Source organism: Balaenoptera ricei, chromosome 20 (assembly GCF_028023285.1).
Source record: "Balaenoptera ricei isolate mBalRic1 chromosome 20, mBalRic1.hap2, whole genome shotgun sequence".
NCBI classification, from domain to species: Eukaryota; Metazoa; Chordata; class Mammalia; order Artiodactyla; family Balaenopteridae; genus Balaenoptera; species Balaenoptera ricei.
The window spans coordinates 38,768,257-38,792,823 of NC_082658.1; the positions used below are offsets into that span (position 1 = coordinate 38,768,257).

At 39.0% G+C, this 24,567-nt stretch overlaps 1 protein-coding gene across 1 annotated transcript in view; it reads left to right on the forward strand.

Moving 5' to 3' along the window:
- Nucleotides 1-13,600, forward strand: part of PPM1E (protein phosphatase, Mg2+/Mn2+ dependent 1E) — a 205,180-nt gene extending 191,580 nt beyond the window's left edge. The window contains exons 4-7 of the mRNA XM_059906361.1: nt 2,443-2,631; nt 5,028-5,171; nt 5,410-5,503; nt 9,979-13,600. Of these exons, the coding sequence (XP_059762344.1) occupies nt 2,443-2,631; nt 5,028-5,171; nt 5,410-5,503; nt 9,979-11,039 (1,488 nt within the window). The 3' untranslated portion in view covers nt 11,040-13,600. The remainder of the gene's footprint in view (nt 1-2,442; nt 2,632-5,027; nt 5,172-5,409; nt 5,504-9,978) is intronic.
- Nucleotides 13,601-24,567: the final 10,967 nt, after the last annotated feature.

Below are 24,567 nucleotides of genomic sequence, written 5' to 3' on the forward strand. Positions count from 1 at the left end.
TTTTAAAAAATTGAAGTATAGTTGATTTACATTATAATATTAGTTTCAAGTGTACAGCATAGTGATTCAGTATTTTTATAGATTATATTCCATTAAAAGTTATTAGAAGAATAATGGCTATAATTCCCTGTACTATGTAATATTTCCTTGTTGCTTATTTATTTTATACATAGTAGTTTATATCTCTTAATCCTATATCCCTATCTCACCCCTCCCCTCTTCCCATTCCCCACTGGTAACCACTAGTTTTCTATATCTGTGAGTCTGTTTCTGTTTTATTATATACATTTGTTTGGTTTATTTTTTAGATTCTACATATAAGTGATATCATATAGTATTTGTCTTTCCCTGTTTGACTTATTTCACTGAGCATAATATTCTCTAGGTCTATCTGTGTTGCTGCAAATGGCAGAATTTCTTTTTTATGGCTGAATAATATATATATATATTTCACATCTTCTTTATCCGCTCATCTATTGATGGACACTTGGGTTGTTTCCTTATCTTGGCAATTGTAAACAGTGCTGCTATGAACATTGAGGTGCATGTATCTTTTTGAGTTAGTGTTTTTGTTTTTTCTGGATATATACCCAGGAATGGAATTGCTGGATCATATGGTAATTCTATTTTTAGTTTTTTGAGGAACATCCATATTGTTCTCCACAGTGGCTGCATCAATTTACATTGCCATCAACAGTGTAGGAGGTTCCCTTTTCTCTACATTCTCTCCAACATTTGTTGTGTTCTTCCTGATGACGGCCATTCAGATAGGTGTGAGGTGATATCTCACTGTTCTTTTGATTTGCATTTCTCTGATAATTAGCGATGTTGAGCGTCTTTTCATATGCCTGTTAGTTATCTGTGTATCTTCTTTGGAAAAATGTCTATTCAGGTCTTCTGCCCATTTTTTTTGATTGGGTTATTTGGGTTTTTTTGATTGACTTGTATAACTATTTATATATATATAAATATATTTATATTTTATATATTTAATATATTATATATATATATTTAATTTGTTTTAACATATTATATATATTTTAATATAGTTTGGATATTACCCCCTTGTCGAAAAATGAGTATTTCTTTAGTACAAGGTAGAAATTCTACATGTCAAGACTTTTTTTCTAAAGAGTTCTGTTTATCAATGTCATCTTCAATGGCATTATAGGTGGTTTGATTATATTGCTAAATTAACTAGTTGTAATAATCTGTATTAGATATAGATTTCATAATATTAGTTTGTATCATTACTCTATGGACATTTATATTTGGTACTTTTGTAAATGTAGTAGTTCGTTTAAAAAGAACTTTTTCAAAGCACAAATACACCTGTTGTTTTAGTATATTTTAGTAGTCCTTCCAAATCCCCATGAGATACCAACTCATCCCTACCTAACAGATGAAAAAACAAGCACAAGAAGATTATATGCTTTACTCTGTATATTTTATTCACTTTGAATGACAGGGCCTGGACTCAACTGAACTCTCCAAGAGCCCAAGGAAGAAGTTACAGCTTCCAAATGAAAATCATTAGTGTTGCCTAAAAGGAGCCCAGAACTCAGTGAGAGTTCAGTGAGTTACAGATCTCCTAAGTGAGCTAGAGCTGAGATTTAAACACTTGAGTTGAAGAGAAAGAAAAAACTAAGTATTTAATGAGTTAAATGTACTCTTGTGATTAGGCTTCCATTGTCAAGACAAGTCACAGGTTTGGAAGACTCTCTTCTGGCAGTTGCCATAGGGCTTCGAGCAGAGGGTGAGCTAGGAAATGTGAAGCTACATCTTGAATTAGGGGATTAGGTAAAGAAATATAGACATCTGATGTGGTTCAAGTTTGGGTAACCAATTTAGAGACTGTGTTATTTATGGTGAGAATACAATGTGACCATGAATGACTTATGAAGGCGATATTATAGTTTAGAAGTATGTGTATGCTTTCATTTTCTCTGTGTATTTTAAACAGTCTAACATAATTGGCCTCGTGCTTGGAAGGCCAGTTATTTCCTATTGTTCTCAGTTTCTAATTTTATTATTAAAGTACTTTCATTTTGACAAAAGTCCTCAATCCAGAACAGCCTTTGCTTAATTCCTCCTCCTATCTTCTCTTTCTCCCCCTCCCCACAACTTATAACAGCAACTTTGAAGCCAATGTATGTAGGTGGTTTCCATGGTACAAGACAACAGCTTTCACAGTGAGAGAGGGCACTTCAGCCTGAGCTAATTGGGCATGATGTGTTCCAGTGTTCTGGTGTGTAAACACAGATGCCCTAATGTTGCAGGTATTTTAGCATTTGATCAGGCACGTCAGAAAAGGGAAACATTTAGTCTCATTATCTGGGTGACAAAGCAGTGGAGGAAGATGGGCAGCAGTGCGGGGGATTGGCTCATTTTGAGTCATGCTACACCTAACTCCCTTAACTGTTTCTGTGTTCCTATTGACAGGACCAGGAAGAACAAGCTTACTTTGCAGTGTTTGATGGCCATGGGGGAGTGGACGCTGCCACTTATGCCTCCATTCACCTGCATGTTAACTTAGTACGCCAGGAAATGTTCCCCCATGATCCTGCTGAGGCCCTGTGCCGGGCCTTCCGGCTCACTGACGAGCGGTTTGTACAGAAGGCAGCCAGGGAGGTATGCTGTTTCCACATAAATTCCAGCCATGATGCATTAGCTGAGATCTACTTGTTCTGTGGTTAAAAGGCTATTTTGGATTTTCTCTTGTGGTAGACATTGTTTAAAGCTCTCTTCCAAACTATATTCTTGACACACAGTATTGGATTGTTGTAGTTCTAACTCCCTCTTTAGGAATAGATTTAGTGGGGTGCTATGATGTACTGTATAGAAACTCCCAAGCTATAATTTTCTAGAAAGCCAGTCCATTGCTGGATTTGGCAGGTGACTTTTATCTTATTCACCATTGCCTGTCAGGGTCACACCAGGACCATCTCTCTAAGCAGACTTTTGCTGACAAAATCTGGCTATGGTGGTTAAAACAGTGGTCTATAAAAGAGAAACAGAAGCTGGGATTTCTCCATACAGTTGGTTCTAAATGGGTTGGCAGTGTTTTGCTGTGTATCTCTTGAAGAAAGTTTTGCTTGGAGAGAGTGAATCCTTAGATGATCCTTGAACTGATTTTCTCTTAACAGGAAGAAAGGTCAGAGCTCATGTCCTGATTTCTTAAGGTTAATCAGACCTAAGGTTTTACTATGAACGAATGACAGGGGCTCTAAATTAAGATCTAAAAGTAAAAATTTTAATCTATTATCATTCTGGGCATTGGTACACAATTAACTACAGGACTTTATATTCATTTCCAACTAGGGACTAACAGAAAGAGAATAACTTTTAATTTTAAAAAGTAATTGCAGAATTATATATACACAGAAAATACGACTCCTGCCCTATGACTTAAACATTAACTCTTTTTGAAATGGACTTGGAGAGAACAGGGTAATCATTGAATCCTTTTCTTTGGTCTCATACTTAACGCTACACAGCAACAGTGGGGTTTGGAATTAATGAAGCAATAATTCAGAACTACTTGGTGTTAAGGAAGGGCAATATTCTCTATCTCCCCACCTGCACCCCAGGTTTAGATTAATATGCAAATCCAACAGTAGTAACCACTATGGTCTGCAAATAGAGGTGGGGCTAGAAAACAAAATACAGTTGTTGACCTCAGACTTTGCCAGTCTGTGGCGGGCCGGCACTGCTTGGCTCTGCCTGCCTTGGAGCTGCCGGCTGTCATCATTCTGACCGAGGACAAGACCTGGCCCCTGAGAGGTGATCTGTAGATCATCAACGTGAAACTAAGAGAATCACCTTGTCTTCTTCATCCTCCGTCCTATCCCTTTTCCTCTGTGTCCTCAAAATCACGGCTTTTTTTCTGACTGTGTTCACCTCATTTGCTTTGCCAATGATGCTAGTGTCTCTTAGTCTTGCCAACAGTTCTCGTGAATAATTTAGGTTTGTCTCAGCAGTTACTTTTCTCCTTCTTGTGCTTCCATGTGCTGCTAACTGCTGGGAAGAAAGGAGCTATTCCTGTTGTGCAGCAGCCCTGCCTCCTGTTCTCTCTGGGGCATATGTACTGAAGTGTCTTTATCGTGTGTTCCAGGGGGCTGAGGTTTTGAACATTCTGTGTGGGAAGACATTTTATTGGTGGGTGAGGATTTTTAACAAACTTTCCCTATATAGGGAAAATGAGAAGTTGTTTTCTCATTGGATACAAGGGGCCTTCTACCATCTTGACGCATTGGTTCTAATTTAGGCCAAGTCCTTAGTAACAGAAGGTCATGCTCGTTTGGTAGTGACTCATGTCAAATGGAGATGTCATTTTAGGATAGTAGTATCAAGACATTAAGTACAGTGGTACTGAGCTATTGTGATGAAATTCCAGGCTGTTTGTTTTTTTTATGCAATGTTCCAAAAGCAAAGGCCCCTAAAATTATTGTAGGAGATTTTATTTTTGTTTTTTAAAGGTACAAGCAACTTAGCACTCCAGGGAATGTATGTAATCTCTTGGCTCCTGTTTTAATATCCAGAGTATGCAAGCATTTGTTGTGTACACACCAGATGCTTTGTATGTTATTTGGTAAAGCCAGGACTCTCCCCCTGAACATACAGTAGGTCAGTAACAAAACAGAGACCAGAGTATGGAAATCTTTACTCTTAAGGATTGATATAGCGGCTTAGCACTGGACTAGGAGGAAAAAATTTCAGTTCTGTTCTAATCAGTTACCTGATCTTGGGCAAGTCACATAACCTGCCATAGTACCTGTGTATAAAATGGAATTGATAATTGTCTCTGCCTTGCATATCACAGATAAAATGGATCTGTATGTGTGTGTGCACATATAAATACATACAAGCACATAAGAATGCATTGAGAAATGGGAATTGCTATTTATGAAATCGAGTTATTAGTAGTCTAGCTTCCAACTGAAAAGTTTGTATTACCTATAAATTGCTTCTCAGTGAGAATTTGATGTCTACTTATTTTTACTGACTCTTATTTAAATTACTTTCAGAGCTTAAGATGCGGGACCACAGGAGTGGTGACTTTTATCAGAGGCAACATGCTACATGTGGCCTGGGTAGGTGATTCGCAGGTTATGCTTGTGAGAAAGGGCCAAGCTGTTGAACTAATGAAGCCACACAAACCGGACAGAGAGGTAAGTATGGTCTGTTCTGTTAGGGCACATGCCACAAAGGCAGTTTTCTAGTCACTGATTTTCACTTATTATTATAATTATCACCATTATCTCAGTAACCATGCCCACCTTCCAAAGGAAAAATAAAGAGAACCCTTTCCAGGAAGCTGATGAGTATTATATCTGTTGTTTACTGTTAAGGTAGATGAATAAATCCTGAATCCAATTATTTGCTTCTTTCTGTTACATTACTGTGCAGGATGAAAAGCAGCGAATTGAGGCCCTTGGAGGTTGTGTAGTCTGGTTTGGTGCCTGGAGGGTGAATGGAAGTCTGTCGGTCTCCAGAGCTATTGGTAGGAAAAACCGATTAATTTTTGTTTCTCCAAACTTCCTTTTCCAGAACACTGTCTTATATTAATCTGATACAACAGGGGAACCTGAGATAATAACAGATTTTCAGAATGCTTATTACTGTTTAAAATAACATTTGGATAATGCTTCTTTTAATTAATTATTTAACCTACTCATTTATATAAATTCCATTCTTAAAAGAGAACTATATTAAGAAATGTTCTCTTACTAGTTTCTTTTTTTTTTTTTTTTTAAAGGAAACCTTTAATCTTTGGCATACAAATCTGCTTAAAACCACAGTGATCCTCATTTTTCATTCCATTTTGGGTCATACTTAGCTTAAATCAGTACTTTCCATAAAATAGAAGCTTCCCCCCCATATTTTACCTTGCTTATATCTTTAATTTTTTTCAGTGAATTCTAAAATAACACAAATAATGTGCTTTTTAGATGAAAACAATTTTTACTATATTAAAATTAGAAAACTAATTTTACTATATGTGGAATGTAGTAATTTGTCAGATAACCCTGGGGTTTCAGCGAATCTGCTTCCCTGGACCTAAATTCTTTAAAAGAAGGGGAAGTCGATAAAACTCTCTGTCTAAAATTGAGTGAGTAAACAGCTAAGCTGTTTGGACAAAATGCAAAGGTGTAGTTCAAAGAATTGGGCTATAGTACTGTTTCTGTCTGTTTCACTTTTGCACCTGGGTCTATTGCTTTAGGCTTCATGGCTCAGCTTCACTTTCTGTTTTTTTAAAAAGAACAAATCAACGTGCGTGTGTCTATATGGGTGGTATGCATATATGCATATATACTGCAGTTCTCAGTCACTGCCTCCTAAATAAATGAAGTAGTTTGACATAGGGATAACATGGATAAATGGAATTGAGGTCTAATCCCCAAATTTTGCTTATCATTACCAGAATAGTCCAGGAACATTAACAAAATCTCAAAGGACTGATTTCAGTTTCACCACTGATGTGATTTCCCTCCTACTCTTTGGGAAGGTGCTGGCAAGCTGTGAAGTGGCCCAAATGGGAGCAGCAGAGGCTGAGAGAGAAGGAGGAAGCTCAAAGGTTCTGCAGTACCTCTTGAAAAACTGAGAGCTGGCCTTACCTTAGACTGAGGGAGTTATTAGGAACTCCGGAATAAGGCCAAAGGGGAGAAATTTCTGATTTCTAAAACACACCCTCAAATAGAATTATTTTTGACAACTCCAACCAAAGACCTCTTCTCTTGATCTGTCTTTGTCCGAGTATTGAGAGGTAACTTTAATGCTTGTTATAGAACCAACTTTATCCTAGAGGATACTTGTCATTTCTTGCTTCTAAAAATATGACACAAGGGGGAAAAGCAGGGAAAGAATGTCCTTGAATAAGTGACAATCTAAGAGAAAACCAGGCTGACTTCAGAGAGGAAGTGACTTCTGAAGTGGACATGGAGGATAGTATGCAGAGAAGGACATGCCAGGTATGGCGAATACAAACACAGGGGCATCTCAAAGGGCATGTCTTGTTTTAGGAACAGTGACAAGTGCAGGAGGCTGGGGCAGAGGGTGGGAGTGGGAAGAGGTAAGTGTTGGCACCAGAGTGCAAAGGGGCTTAAATGCCAGGCTAAGTGTCTGGACTTTGCCAGGTGAATAAGACGAGGGCCCATGTGGTCAGGTTTGTATTTATAAATATTTGTAATAATCATGGAAGACGAACTAGAGTAGAAAGCCTAGATGAGAGGTCATTCAGGAGGCTGTTGATACAATTTGTTTCAGAGATAAGGACAGCTAAAAAAGGGATACAGAGGAGGGTATAAATTGATGAGACAGAAACGACAGTTTGTGGGGGAAGAGGAAAGTTAACTTCCAGGTTTCGGACTTGTGTGACTGAGAAGATGATAAAACATTTGTAATAAAGCAGCAGCAGCAGTTTGGGAGTGGGGAGGAGGGCAGATAATGAGTTCATTTTGGACATATTTTATATTCTAGGTGCCTGTGGGATATCTTGGAAGAGATAATTTATATGAAATTGGAAATACAGATCTGGAGCTTAGCAGAGTTCTGAGTTAGAGACAGAGATATGGGAATTCATCCTATTTTGACAATAATATTAGCAACCTGTGAAGTGATATATATGTGTGTGTGTGTGTGTGTGTGTGTATTAGTTGAAACTACAGGAATGGATGACATTGCCCAGGAATATTTAGTGTGAAGAGAGACCAAGGATGAGACTCATTACTTGTTGTAGAATAACATGAAGTCATGCTCTCTGGGTTTGTATCTTGGCTCTGCCACTTTACCAGCTGTGGGTCTTGAGAAATTTATTGCACTTCTCTGTATCTATTTGTCCCTTTGTAAAGCAGGAATAGTAACAGTACCTAACTCATAGGGTTTCTGTATTAAATGGCATAATACACACACCACACTTAGAACCCTGCCTGGCACAGTCTTAGCACACAATGATTTTTGGTGATTTTAAGTGAAGGAGCCAGTGAAGAAAATCAGGAAGGGATCAGAGACATAGAAATGGGGTATCACAGATGCTGGGGAAGGGGGTTTCTAGGAGTATGTAGTCAACAGGGTCAAATGCTGCAGAGGTCAAGTCATAGAATTTTGAAAATAGAAAATGGTTGTGGATATAGGTGAATCACTAAAGATTTTTTTTTTTTTTTAAGTCGGGAGGAGGAATTGAGGGAATTCGGGCCTGATAAACTGAATTTTCTTTGAAGTAGGAAATTAGGCCATCTACCAAAATCCAGTTAACTTAACTGGAAAGAGCTGAAGAATGTGAGAAAGATTTGGAAAGCTCGTGGAATAAAATAGGGGCTAAATAAGGACACGAAAAAGGACTCCTGGGACTTCCCTGGTGGCACAGTGGTTAAGAATCTGCCTGCCAATGCAGGGGACACGGGTTCGAGCCCTGGTCCAGGAAGATCCCACATGCCGTGGAGCAACTAAGCCCGTGCGCCACAACTACTAAGCCTGCGCTCTAGGGCCCGCGAGCCACAACTACTGAGCCCACACTCCACAACTACTGAAGCCCACATGCCTAGAGCCCGTGCTCCGCAACAAGAGAAGCCACCGCAATGAGAAGCCCGCGTGCCGCAACAAAGAGTAGCCCCCGCTCGCCGCAACTAGAGGAAGCCAGGGCACAGCAATGAAGACCCAACACAGCCAAAAATAAATAAATAAATAAATTTTAAAAAAAGAAAAAGGACTCCTGAGCAGAGTTCAACTCTACTTAGAAAGTAAATAACACTTAACACTTTAAAAATAAAACACTTTTCAACTGTTTCTCCCCATGAGCCCTTCAGATTTATGATCCAAAGTTGACAAGAGGCATGATATGTTTTCTAGCATATGGAGAGAGGAGGTTTAAGACAAAAGGATGTTGCCATTTCTACAATGAAATGGATAATCATGCCCTCCCACCAAATTTGGGGGCGAAATGTCATTAATTTGACATCCAACAGTAGATCAGGTGAAAAGCCAGAATTTTGGCAGCATTTTCTCTGTGCAGATCTTTGTATGTTCTGTTCCAAACTAACAGTTGCAGTAGCCTTTTAATTGAAGCACTAAAACAAGATTTTTGGGAACAGTATGACTCAGATCACATTTATTTTTAGAGTTGGAATTCAGAAAATAATGATGGTAATAATACAGTCAGGTGGAGCAGGGAATGGCGAAATTTAGTGAAGTGGATTGGTGGAGGACACTGACTCCCCAGTGACTGGAAGTGTTAATTAGCTGTAACAGGCTATTGGGAGGTGCCACAGTATAGCAGTGAAGTTGACAAAATCAAAACCATACTTGAGGAAGATGGTTCTGGCTACCTTAGTCTGTGAAAAAGACTAGTTTCTTACCTTGTAGATAAACTAACCCAGGTAGTTAAATATTAAGTAAGTATCTGTTGTTCAGGGTATCCCGTCACGCAGCCTGCTGGATAGGGTATGTGGCCCACAGTGGTTCTAGCAGAGTTATCCATAGGGTTCCCATTGAGCTTTTTGGGCCTATTTGAGGATTAAACAGGGATGTGAAATATTGGAGAGAACTTTACTTGGGTAGGAGAGAACCTATAACAGATATCAGAAACAGTGACAATATGGCCACATCGTTTAAGTAAGTATACGTAACTTCATTTTATCTTTCCCTAGTCAGATAGTACTAAAGGAAAACAACGAATATAAACAAGCAAGGGATCTGGAAGTGCTCTAGATCTGAAAGTTCCAAAATGCACTGTAGATGATCAATTATCTCCGTAATCTGGTGACAGAAACCTAGCTTAGTTGGGCCCCAGGTCTCCAGTCTGTTGCCCCTCCAAGCACCCAATATTCAACTACAAATTACTCCCTAACAGTTACCTCTGTATCTTTGCTGATACTGTTCCCTCAACAGAGGACCCTTCTCTGCTTAGGACATTTGAGCTGGCCGTAAACATTTTTACATGCAAGATAAACCAAAATCTGACCTATTTTCTGATTCCCACAGGAGATGCTGAACATAAGCCATATATCTGTGGGGATGCAGATTCTGCCTCTACTGTTTTGGACGGAACTGAAGACTACCTCATTCTGGCCTGTGATGGCTTCTATGACACCGTGAACCCTGATGAGGCAGTGAAAGTTGTTTCTGACCACTTGAAGGAGAATAATGGAGACAGCAGCATGGTTGCCCACAAATTAGTGGCATCAGCTCGTGATGCTGGGTCAAGTGATAACATCACTGTCATTGTGGTGTTCCTGAGGGACATGAACAAAGCTGTAAATGTTAGTGAGGAATCAGATTGGACAGAGAACTCTTTTCAAGGAGGGCAAGAAGATGGTGGGGATGATAAGGAGAATCATGGAGAGTGCAAACGCCCTTGGCCTCAGCACCAGTGCTCAGCACCAGCCGATCTAGGCTATGATGGGCGTGTGGATTCATTCACTGATAGAACTAGCCTGAGCCCAGGGTCCCAAATCAACGTGCTGGAAGACCCAGGCTACCTAGATCTCACACAAATAGAAGCAAGCAAACCTCACAGTGCCCAGTTTTTGCCACCAGTTGAGATGTTTGGTCCTGGTGCACCAAAGAAAGCAAATCTTATTAATGAGCTAATAATGGAGAAAAAATCAGTTCAATCATCATTGCCTGAACAGAGTGGTGCTGGAGAGTTTCCCTCTTCTTTTAATTTGGGTTCAGCAGGGCAGCAGATATGCAGAATGGAGAGCTTGTCTCCTGTTTGTTCTAGGTTGGAAAATGAACAGTTCAAATTCCTGGGAAAGAGAGTTTCTAGATTGTCTCGTTTACACTACCACTACTCAAAGAGGCGGCACGGATTCAGGTTTAATCCAAAGTTTTATTCTTTTCTCTCTGCTCGAGAGCCTTCCCACAAAACAGGCACTAGCCTGTCCTCACTTATTCGAAGTGGGAAGAGAAATAGGATGTTAAGAAGTTCTCTGCCATGGAGACAAAATAGTTGGAAAGGGTACAGTGAAAACATGATGGGGAAGCTTAAAAAGAGTAATGCTATTCCATACCCAGCTCTTCCCTGGAGCTTTAAAATATAATAAATAACTTTCTCTTTAAAGTAGGCTAGCTAGCTCTCCCCCAATAAAAGCATCACTATCAGAGTAGAAACAAGGTAGACATTTCTGAAATATTGTGTGCTTCATTATGATGAGCCATGGATGGCTCAACTCTTAAATGTAAATAGATCTCTAGGAAACTCACTACAGTGTTTTCAATCTAATAAAAAAGTACTGGCGGTTTCACTAGCAAATTTATACACCTGGTCCCAGTGACGTGTCTCTGTACCTACGTACCACCCCCACCCCATGACCCGTTCACGTCACTAGTGGAAGCTTGCGAGTTGGTTATTTCAGTCAGGAGATACAGTGTTGAAATCTCACGGCAGGTGAAATCTGTTCTGATGTGCCTAATATATCTCTGGAAAACTTAATGCAGAATAAGATCTAGTTGGGGAATGTTCCTCAAAAGACTGGGGACTATGAGGGAAAGCCCCTCCCCTTTTTTTGGTAGGTAAAAGGCTAAAAGCCACATGGGTTTTAACTGGTAACAATGAAAGTAGAAAACTAGTGTAAAAATGTCATATTCTCAGACTTGTGAGGTGGTATATAGTCAAACAGATTCACTAATTTTTTCCTGTAACATAGAAGACCAACAATGAAAATTGTTTGAATTAAAAAGTATTTCCTAGGGCTGTAGCTATTTGGGAGTTTCATAACCTGTTATGGTGCTTTTGACGGAATTATTATTATTTTTTAGAAGACTGCTGTCAATTGGTTTTAACCTAGGACGCTAATGTGTTTTTCACCGTACCTTCATCTCAGGAGTAAAACTTCTTTAATGGAGATGATTTCAGGTACAAATATACTAGAATCAAGTTGCCATTTTAAAAGAAAATCAAATAGTATTTCTATTTTTTTCTGCTTTTTTAAAAAAAAAAGTTCAGACAGCAAAGGCATGTACTACGATCAAATAAAAAGTGGTGTTGGAGAATGAAAAATATTAGTTTTAACTTCTCTAAAATTGTTTCCCCCAAGGGAATGAAATAATTGGTGTGGAAGAGGCTGAAAGTACTGCCTAAAGTGAGCCCAGAGGCCAAGTGCAAAGGAGACTGCAGATTACTGCAGCTAAGGTCTGCTTAGTTGTAAATTTGAGTCCGGCAGCTTCAGACCAAATAGTACATGTTTCTCTTTTCAATATTTATTTACATTTGATATTCTGAAATTGTCTGCTTTTTGTCATTTCTACAGTTTCAGGTCAGAACCATATCTGCAACTAGAGGCGGCAGATAAACTAATAATCAGATTCATTCAGTGAAGCAGCCTGATTCTTTGAGAATCGTGAGTGTCTCCACATGACATTTTACCCTCCCCCAGTCGAGCACGGAGCAGCCTCGCCAATGCGCAGGAGCTGCCTGCTGCAGGGCTCACTCCCTCATCCTGTTGGGAGGTGCTAAATGCTCTTGCTGAGAAACGTGCACTGAGCAATCCTGTTTTAACATAATACTAACACACTAATACTAATTACTTTATGTTCCCCAGACTCAAAATGGAGGACTAAAAGATTCCTGGATCTTAAAAACATAGAGGACTGTAGCATATTTTGGGGTGCCAGTGTAGCTATATCAAACAAATAAAAACAGATTCACTTTAGCAACAGACTGATAATCTACAGATTTTACTTTTTAAAATTTGGATGTAAGTAGAGATTTTCAGTATTTGCTTTGCCTTATTTTGAAGTCATTTCTTTTCAAGTCTTGTGACACATGGCTGAAAAGGAGGGAGCACCCATGGCTCCAACCGTAGTACCAGAATCTTTTCACCATCCTGATGCTTTACCCCCATACATGGACCTCACTCATATCTGTCATTTTTGGAAGCCTAGATCTTGTTAACAATCCATCAGGTGCAGTGTCAGTTTCAAATCAAATTATCATCTAAGGAAACAAGAAAACAGGCAGCAGAACACTGGTATATATTATAGCCCAAAGCACTAAGTTAAAAAATTTTTTAAGATTTTTCTATAGTTGTCTATTGCTAATGATTTTGATCAGAATAAAGAAGGTGAAAGGAAATAAGGTACAAGTGACAGGTTTTTTCAGTGGGGAAAAATGGTTGGATGAAATTGGGACTAAGAGACCACATCTTTAAGGGTCTGAATTTTGTAGGTGTAACTACATAAGCAGTGTTAACTCCATTTCTGATACCAGTAGCCCTCTAGAAAATAAAGCAAAGTAGTTCTAGTGTGGTCACGTTATAAGCCAATATTGTAAAAAATAGCAACTACTATTCATTTGTTCACGACATGCATATTTATAGAATAGTTAGGTACCACTTGTAAGGTAAGTCCTTTAAAATTCTATAATACATATTAAAGTAGTGGTTATTGGTCTGATATGTACTGCTCTTGGTTCTATAAACTAGATAAAAAGCAGTGCTTTGTGAAATGCAGTATTATATCTTAATGCCACTGGTGATAGGAAGTAGTTCCCTTCAGTTCAAATCCTGTGCCCTCATCTGCTGCTTGCTGACGTAAGCAATAAGTCCCCCCTCTTACTAATGGTATCTACACATTTCTGTAACTTGTATTTAATGATGGTGTATCTGGTGATTGTAAAAATATTAGACAGATATAAAAGTATATATAATATATATTAACCGTTAATGCTGAGGTACAGTCTGTGAATTATGTGTTTTGTACTTTTATTCATTGTGTGATTTAGTGATGGTGGAAGTTCTACATTCAATCCTTAAGATGGCAGTATCCCTTTTACAGTTTAACATGATCTGCATCAACTTGTTTGCTTGCTAAGGTTTTGTTTGTTAGAATAGGAAATAATAAATATAAAAAAGAAAGTGCAGTACTGGTTAGGGAAACAGACTTCAAGTCACTAACTGAAGTCAATACAAACTCCTTGTACATTCACTGTGAGTTTCAAAGGGAATCAGTCCCTAATTTAAAGGTTTCCTTTGTTCACTTTCTGGATGTGTGCTTTTGAGGGATATCTGAGGTTAAGCAACATTACAGCACCAAACACCGGGGCTATTAATCCCATTTAGGTCTGTACTGAAAAGGATGGTGGAAATACATGTATATATCTTTTCTTTACCTAAAAGTGCCATCCATTGTCCTTGAATTAATATAAAGTTACCGTTGCATTTAATTTAACTAGGAGGATCCTCGAAAGTTAACACCTTTTCCAAGGACAATGTCAACAATGTCAATGTCAACACTGAGTCTGATTCTGACCACATTTATAGTGGTACTACAATGTCAACATGGTGGTATAGTGTCACACTGCATCTTCATGACAACCATACTCCTTTGTTGGAACACTGTGCCAGTAAGAAGCGCAACATCCAACGGGCAGATGAAATGATGCATAAAGAAGTTAAGTGTTTACAGATAAAACTGCTGTGGTTCAAGTACTTCCTTCCCCATCAAAGGCTTGCTGAGGCTTTGTAAGAAAGTGATCTAAATTATTATTTTAATGTTTGTTTAAACATAATTCGTTCACTCAGTGATCATTCACACCGAAGCAATGCCATAAAAGTTTTGGTCATACCATAATTTAGGAGAATTATTCTTTGGATCATAAATTAGAAAAAGAAAGAACATGCTTCTTTTCACCTTTTAAAATCACATGACGTTAAAGGACAAATACCCACTCTTCTGTTCTGACCCGTGAATAGCTTAAATGCTTTTTTTCCAAAACAAGATACTGCCAGTGTTACGACTATTTCCCAGAAATGGTACTGTGTTGAAAAATAATTATTGTTACTTCCTCTAGCAGCATTTTATCTTCTGTTTTAAAGACTTTATATTATACTAATTAGAAAATATGAAATAAGATAGGGAGCTCCAGACTGACACAGCAGTTGTTCTGGAAAAGGAAAATACTCTGATAAACTTTGATGCATGAGATAATGTACAGACACGTCAGTGTTACCTCTTACTCTAGGTGCTCTTTGGTGAGAGACAGGCTTTGTTCTCTTGTTCATGACATTTCTCTGCAAAGAATTCTCTATGGAGTGGAGCAAATGAAGTGAATCATTTCTTACCAAGCAAATTTATCAATTTATAAATCTTCTCTACAGCTCACTTTTGAGTTCAGTTGTAATCATGAGTGATCCTTCATATTTTATTAAAACTGTTCATTCAGGTAAGAAGTATGTTCACATTTTGCCAATATCTTAATAAAACCCAGCAACTTAAAACCACTAGGCAATTGTCTTTTTATTCAAAGGAAGGTTATTTAGTGCTGGGATTTAGGTTGATTCCCTCAGAACTGAAATTAAAATCCTGAGGTGGCAGTTTTCTAAACTTTAAAGTGGGAACATTTTAAAAAGAAAGTTTGCTAAGTGCTGCTACAACTGTTATTCCCTCCCCAGAAAAACCAGAAGAGATATATCTCATCTTACACATTGCCCCCATCAGTTTAATGTTGGGGGCAGGGGGTTATCCTAAAATAGATGATGAATGAGGAACAGGACCTGCCAATGGCTAAGTGCTGACTCCTCCAATCTCCCAACTACTTTATTCTTCAAACTCTGCGTCCAGCCCAAGTTCTTCCCTCTCCCTTAAGTCTTTCCCCTTTTCGTTTCAAACTGGAAGAAAGGAAATAATCAGGTGAATTGTGGCTGAAAGTCTGTTAGGAAGAGTAACAGGAGATAAAAAGAGAAAGAAAGGACAATGTGGGGGACAAATAAAGCTGATAAAACAAGACATCTCCATCTAAGGGAATGGCATTAAACCTGAAAAATAAGTAAACCTAATCAATACACTGCATTCTTACACTCCTCTCCCCACCATAGTTATAACAACCTTAAACTCCTAATTACATTAAATTCATTCAAGTACTTAGTATGACTTTATATAGAACCCAAAGAAAGAATAATTGAGAAAACAAAGTGAAGGTCTTCAAGAATCATGTATTTGCAAGAGTTTGCTAAAGCAGGGAATGAAAGAAAAGCAATATTTTGATAAGTATTATTTATACTTGAAAAAAATCCCCTATTAGTATTCTTAGTTCAAAAGGAACATCTCTTTCTGAAGCAGCACACAGCAAGATATTAAGCAAACCACTAAGTATACTGAACTCATTTGAATTTAATAGAAATTTATCTAAATTACCAAATTATCCAGTATGATTGCCTGAAATAAGGTGTTTAATTGTTCATTTCCTTTTTCCATTACAAGTTTGTCCTCTGTCATTTTAACAGCAATTAGTAAAGAACACTCTTCTATTGCACTTTAGGAAAACCTACTTCTGCTTGGCCAAGGAATAATCTCATAGAAGAGCCTTTTTAATTTATGTTTCAAACAAATCTAATTCCTCTCAGACTCAAAACTGTTAAGTGGTGATCAGGAGAAAAGTGCTCTCGTCCTGAGCAGCTGAGTTTAGCATCCCTCTTATGCTGAGTCTAAGACCCCCAACCCCCAGTCATGAAACCTCCAGATGAGATGTGCCCTGCTTCATGGTGCAAGCAGGGGCCCTCACACACAGGTTCTGATTTTTCTTATCCTGCTTTAGGACTAGGGAAAAAATAAATGTGAAATATGTCAGGAATTATATGTATTTGGAGAAACCATCTTTCAAATGAGTAACTGGAATTTAACCAAAGATGAAAAAGTTGTCCCTGCCAGTTGTTACACTGGGAGATCCTGGAGCTAGGGCATTCAGGGTGGGCAATTAAGCCAAATAAGAGTTGCTATGGGATCAAATGAAACTGAATAGCAGGGAGGCCTATGGAGTAGGCTTTCCTAAATGCACATAAGGAGACAGACTTAGCTGCCCTGCAGGACTCAGACAAGGGCTCTGGCTGGGCAGAGGCTCTGCAGGAATGGAAGAGAAGACTCTCTAATAGGAAAAAACACATAAATGTGCCAAGTGGAGAAAAAGGTTTTTAGAAACAGAGCAGACCATATAATTTATGTCCCAAACTATACAATGACGGATGTCACCATTTGCTCTTAACCCTCCCTAGACAGAATTTTAAAACTTCTATGAAACTTCCCGTAAGACTATGAAGCCATGTATGGGTTAATGTGGGAACTAGCGATAAATGAGGGGAAATCTAAAAATATCACTATGAAAAGACTAAAAGGAACACACACACATGGCTCTTTCAGTTTTGTACTTCCCAAATTTTCTATAATCTTATCACCTTTATAATTAAAAGAAAAATAAAAAATTCTTTTGGATAGAAAACTAAGAATGGCTCATTACTTTCTGAATTGTGAATGTGAAATTAATTACACTTACTTTTTAATTCAAAAAATATAATTATATATATTTTGAAAACCACAGTACTTCCAGCTTCCAATTCTGAAATGTAGAGCTAAAGGGAATATTGCTTCCACCCTTACAAAAGAAAAAAAAAAAAAAAAAAAAGTCCAGATTAACTTCAAATTATGACTTTTTTCAAACCCATCAGGGAGCTGAGGTTGCAACTGGCCCAAATCTAAAGAGGGGCAGGCACCTGCCGGGAAAGACGAGCCATCAGCACTAGTTTACATAGGGCAGCTATAAGCAGACACTGGAAAAAACTGTTTAGCATGAGTTAGTGATGAACTGGTGCTGGCAGGACAGTGGGAAGTCCTGGCAGCTGCAGAAATTAGTGGAGTCTGCGCTCTCTTGCAAACTCTACCAGGTGCTCAAAGAAAAGATTAGAAACAGCCCTAAGGGTCAACTGTGGTGCAGACCCAGCAGTGGGATGTGGGAGAGTCAAGAAACTATCAGACCCTTTCTCCCATCTCTCCTACATAAATGTTATTCTATGGGGGAAAAGGGCCACAAATGCTGCCACCCTTAGGGTACCTGTGAAAAGTCACTGCAGCTGATGAAAGGGAACAGGGAAGAAAAACCCTACTCTGGGGGAGGCAGGAATATCACCGGGCCTACAACTAGCTGTGGAGGGGCAAGTGAATCAAGACACAGTAAACTGAAACACACAGTGCCTAAAGCTTCCCCTTAATCCGAGAATGTCAGTCCCTCCCCTGCCTCCAGTCACGCTTCAAATAACAGAACACTTCTGGGAGAAGGACAGGAAAGCAACAACAGCATGCAGAGACTTAACAACTTTCTGAGGCACAGTACAAAGGGAAGCCCTAAACTCAAGGTCAGAAGAGACACTGCTCTGGTAATCCATCCCCAATCAGGAATGCAAGGTATTGCTATAGGAACTCGAAGCCACTAAGGTTAATCACAGCAACCATGAACCTCAAACCAAACACAACTCCTAACTAGATTAATTCAAATTCTGCAGTAAAGGTCTAAGCAGCAGGAAAGGCCTGCCCATTTTTAGGCAGAAAACCCATTCATCAATCTACTGTCCTACACAAAATGTGTTTTCAACAAAATACACAGATGCATCTGAAAACAAGAAAAAATATATTCGTAAGAGTGAAGTAGGGCTTCCCTGGTGGCACAGTGGTTGAGAATCTGCCTGCCAATGCAGGGGACACGGGTTCAAGCCCTGGTTTGGGAAGATCCCACATGCCGCGGAGCAGCTAGGCCCGTGAGCCACAACTACTGAGCCTGCGCATCTGGAGCCTGTGCTCCGCAACAAGAGAGGCTGCGACAGTGAGAGGCCCGCGCACCGCGATGAAGAGTGGCCCCCGCTCGCCGCAACTAGAGAAAGCCCTCACACAGAAACGAAGACACAACGCAACCAAAAATAAATAAATTAATTAAAAAAACTATTTAAAAAAAAAAAAAAAGAGTGAAGTAACCGGGGTTGTGGGTACTGGCAGGGAACCCGCCTCTCCCAGGTTCTCTCCAGGTGGCCTCCCCTCCCAGGCCCTCCTTGGGGACCTTTGTAACTTGAGCCAATTAAATTTGAGCTTGGTGGGAATGTAAACTGGTACAACCACTATGGAGAACAGTATGGAGGTTTCTTAAAAACCTAAAAATAGAGCTACCATATGATCCAGCAATCCCATTCCTGGGCATATATCTGGAGAAAACCATAATTCGAAAAGATACATGCACCCCAATGTTCACGGCAGCACGATTTACAATAGCCAAGACATGGGAGCCATCTAAATGTCCATCAACAGAGGAGTGGATAAAGAAGATGTGGTACATATATACAATGGAATATTATTTAGCCATAAAAAAGAACAAAATAATGCCATTTGTAGCAACATGAATGGACCTAGAGATTGTCATACTGAGTGAAGTAAGTCAGAGAAAGACAAATATCATATGATATCACTTATATGTGGAATCTAAAAAAATGGTACAAATGAACTTACTTACAAAACAGAAATAGAGTTGCAGATGTAAAAAACAAATTTATGTTTGTAAATAAAGAAACAAATTTATGTTTGTAAATACCTATACAGTAGGTCCTTAATTAGTTACCAGTGGGGAAGGGGGCAGGGAGGGATAAATTGGGAGATTGGGATTGATATATACACACTACAATATATAAAATAGATAACTAATTAAGGACCTACTGTATAGCACAGGGAACTCTACTCAATACTCTGTAATGACCTATATAGGAAAAGAATCTTAAAAAGAGTTAATATATGTATATGTATAACTGATTCACTTTGCTGTACACCTGAAACTAACATAACATTGTAAATCAACTATACTCTAATAAAAATTAAAAAAAAAAAACAAAACAACCTGAACTCCAAAAAAATAAACAAACAAAAACAAAAAAGCCAAACACAGAGTGAAGTAACCATCAGAACCAGAATCTGATATGACAAGGATTTTGGAGCTTACAGAATTTAAAATAACTATGGTTAATATGTTGTGGAAATGGTGGGCAACATGCAAGATCATGTGGGTGATTTCAGCAAAGAAACAGAAACTATAATAAATAGAAATACCAGAAATGAAAAATACTGTAACAAAGATGATGAATGCCTTTGATGGGCTGATCAGTTGATCTATCATTGCTGAGAAGAGAATCAGTAAATTTAAAGATAAGTCGATAAAAATTACCTTAACTGAAACACAAGAAAAAGAATGAATGAAAAACAAAAGCAAAATGAATCCAGAACAGAACATATAAGAGCTATGGAACAATATCAGTCTAACATATGCATAATTGGAAACCCTCATATGTTGCTGGTGGGAATGCAATGGCAGTGCCTTCTGGAAGTTTGGCAGTTTCTTATAAAGTTAAGCATATACCTACCGCATGACTCAGTGCAATGAGTTCTGACACCAAGTACCCGGAGTTAGGCTAAACTTCATAGGTTAAAGGCAAAGTCCTCCACAAGACTGCTCTCACTTCAGATACCAGCTGCAAGTTTGGGGTTCCCCCACCAACCCTCCCCTAGGTGTGATTACTCACTAGAACAACTCACAAAACTCAGGAAAATACTTACAATTCCAGTTTTATTATAGCAAAAGGATACCAATCAGAACCTGGCAAAAGGAGAGACACATAGGGTGAGGTAGAGGAGGGTCCCAGTGTGAAGCTTCCTTGTGATCAGAGCATGTTACCCTCCCAAAACATCAATTTATGACAGAGTACAGCCAACCAGGGAAGCTCAGCTGAGCTTCAATGTCCAGAGTTTCTACTGGGGTTTCCTTACATAAGCATGACTGACTCACTGGCAATGAGTCTAAACTATTCAGGCTGATAACATGTGACTCAGTGGCCCAATCCTCTAATCACATGGTTAGTCTTTCTGGCACAGCCAGTCCTTATCCTGAGTCATCTCATTAACTAAGCTATCAGGATCCACCATAAGTAACAAAGACACTCCTATCGCTCAGGAAATTCCAAGGACTTAAGAGGCTATGTCCCAGGAACCAGGGACAAAGGCCAAATTCTTTATTACATACCCAGCAATCCCACTCCAAGGCAAACATTACCCTAGAGAATGACAACTTATGTTCACACAAAAATCTACACACAAATGTTTATAAGGTTCATAATCACCCTAAACTAGAAATAACCCAAATGTCCTTCAATGGTAAATGAATAAATTGTATACATCCATACAGTGAAATACTATTCAGCAGTAAAAAGGAATAAAGTTCTGATTCACACAACAAGGTGGATGTCTACCCCTAGAGGGAATGCCAGGCAGATACTTGTTAATTGAACCCCAGAGGTTTTCCTCAATGGACTGTGTGAATTTGTATATGCTGCATATTTCTTACTATTTTTAAATTCACAAACAACAATACTTGAGGTGAGCTGGAGCCCAACAAAACAGACAGGACATGATTTTCTTCATCATAGGAGAACTGCTTTTGAGTACATCCTTTAGCTACCTACAAGTTTGTTTTTTTCATGAAACCTGTTATCAACTTTAATTATAAAAATAGAGAATTTTATGCCAGGAGGGCAGTTACAAATCATTTCTTTAGAAGCTTACTTTTTTTGCTTTTCAAGAGATAGATAGACTTTATTCTTAATATGGAATCAGAAATCAGAATATGGTACAAATGGCTTGGGTTTCTAAAATATATGAGAAGATAATATACCAATTAAGTTCAAATAATTTTCCCTACAAAATTTTTGTGCAAGCATAAAGAAATACCTTCAAAATTTCCTATAGCTATAACAACCAAAAATAGTCTTGCTGACACAGTGAACTCCAATTCCACCAATGTAAAAGGGTCTCAACCAATTCTCAATTCATCTAAAACAAGGGCAGCACTCCTAATTGCTTTTATACATAACCTGACAGCATAAGAAAAGCCAAAAAAATACTCAAGATCCAAAATGTACTATGATTCAAATATCCCTATGCCATTATGGGGAATCCACTGACTAAAAAGACCTCAAGGTCATTAAAAATAAGAGTAAAGGTTAAGAACATTTACAATTTAAAAACAAAAACCAAAACGGGTACTTCCCCCCAAATAAAGGACAGAGGGACACCTCAAAATGCTACTGTAGGAGATGGTTCAAGATGGCGGAGTAGAAGGATGTGCTCTCACTCCCTCTTGCGAGAACACCAGAATCACAACTAACTGCTGAACAATCATCGACAGGAAGACACTGGAACTCACCAAAAAAGATACCCCATATCCAAAGACAAAGGAGAAGCCACAGTGAGATGGTAGGAGGGGTGCAATCACAATAAAATCAAATCCCATAACTGCTGGGTGGGTGACTCACAAACTGGAGAACACTTATACCACAGAAGTCCACCCACTGGAGTGAAAGTTCTGAGCCCCACGTCAGGCTTCCGAACCTGGGGGTCCGGCGATGGGAGGAGGAATTCCTAGAGAATCAGACTTTGAAGGTTAGAGGGATTTGATTGCAGGACTTTGACAGGACTGGGGGAAACAGAGACTCCATTCTTGGAGGGCACACACAAAGTAGTGTGCGCATCGGGACCCAGGGGAAGGAGCAGTGACCCCAGGGGAGACTGAACCAGACATACCTGCTAGTGTTGGAGGGTCTCCTGCAGAGGCGGGGGGTGGCTCTGTCTCACCGTGAGGACAAGGACACTGGCAGCAGATGTTCTGGGAAGTACTCCTTGGCGTGAGCCCTCCCAGAGTCCGCCATTAGCCCCACCAAAGAGCCCAGGTAGGCTACAGTGTTGGGTCGCCTCAGGTCAAACAACCAACAGGGAGGGGACCCAGCCCCACCCATCAGCAGACAAGCGGATTAAAGTTTTACTGAGTCCACCAGAGCAACAGCCAGCTCTACCCACCACCAGTCCCTCCCATCAGGAAACTTGCACAAACCTCCTAGATAGCCTCATCCACCACAGGGCAGACAGCAGAAACAAGAAGAACTACAATCCTGCAGCCTGTGGAAGGAAAACCACATTCACAGACAGATAGACAAAATGAAAAGGCAGAGGGCGAGGTACCAGATGAAGGAACAAGATAAACCCCCAGAAAAACAACTAAATGAAGTGGAGATAGGCAACCTTCCAGAAAAAGAATTCAGAATAATGATAGTGAAGATGATCCAGGACCTCGGAAAAAGAATGGAGGCAAAGATTGAGAAGATGCAAGAAATGTTTAACAAAGACCTAGAAGAATTAAAGAACAAACAAACAGAGATGAACAATACAATAACTGAAATGAAAAACACACTAGAAGGAATCAATAGCAGAATAACTGAGGCAGAAGAACGGATTAAGTGACCTGGAAGACAGAATGGTGGAATTCACTGCCACGGAACAGAATAAAGAAACAAGAATGAAAAGAAATGAAGACAGCCTAAGAGACCTCTGGGACAACATTAAATGCAAAAACATTCGCATTATAGGGGCCCCAGAAGGAGAGAGAGAGAGAAAGGAACCGAGAAAATATTTGAAGAGATAATAGTCGAAAACTTCCCTAACATGGGAAAGGAAACAGCCACCCAAGTCCAGGATGCGCAGAGAGTCACATACAGGACAAACCCAAGGAGAAACACACCAAGACACACAGTAATCAAATTGGCAAAAATTAAAGACAAAGAAAAATTAATGAAAGCAGCAAGGGATAAACGACAAATAACATACAAGGGAACTACCATAAGGTTAATAGCTTATTTCTCAGCAGAAACTCTACAAGCCAGAAAGGAGTGGCATGATATACTTAAAGTGATGAAAGGGAAGAACCCACAACCAAGATTACTCTACCCAGCAAGGATCTAATTCAGATTCGATGGAGAAATCAAAAGCTTTACAGACAAGCAAGAGCTAAGAGAATTCAGCACCACCAAACCAGCTCTGCAACAAATGCTAAAGGAACTTCTCTAAGTGGGAAACACAAGAGAAGAAAAGGACCTACAAAAACAAACCCAAAACAATTAAGAAAATGGTAATAAGAACATACATATCGATTATTACCTTAAACGTGAATGGATTAAATGCTCCAACCAAAAGACACAGGCTTGCTAAATGGATACAAAAACAAGACCTATATATGTGCTGTCTACAAGAGACCCACTTCAGACCTAGGGACACATACAGACTGAAAGTGAGGGGATGGAAAAAGATATTCCATGCAAATGGAAATCAAAAGAAAGCTGGAGTAGCAATACTCATATCAGATAAAATAGACTTTAAAACAAAGAATGCTACAAGAGACAAGGAAGGACACCACATAATGATCAAGGGATCAATCCAAGAAGATTATATAACAATTATAAATATATATGCACCCAACATAGGAGCACCTCAATACATAAAGCAACTGCTACAGCTATAAAAGAGGAAATCGACAGTAACACAAGAATAGTGGGGGACTTTAACACCTCACTTACACCAATGGACAGATCATCCAAGCAGAAAATTAATAAGGAAAGACATGCGTTAAATGACACAATAGACCAGATAGAGTTAATTGATATTTATAGCACATTCCATCCAAAAACAGCAGATTACACTTTCTTCTCCAGTACGCACAGAACATTCTCCAGGATAGATCACATCTTGGGTCACAAATCAAGCCTCAGTAAATTTAAGAAAACTGAAATCATATCAAGCATCTTTTCTGATCACAACGCTATGAGATTAGAAATCAATTACAGGGAAAAAAAACGTAAAAAACACAAACACATGGAGGCTAAACAATACGTTACTAAGCAACCAAGAGATCACTGAAGAAATAAAAAAATACCCAGAGACAAATGACAA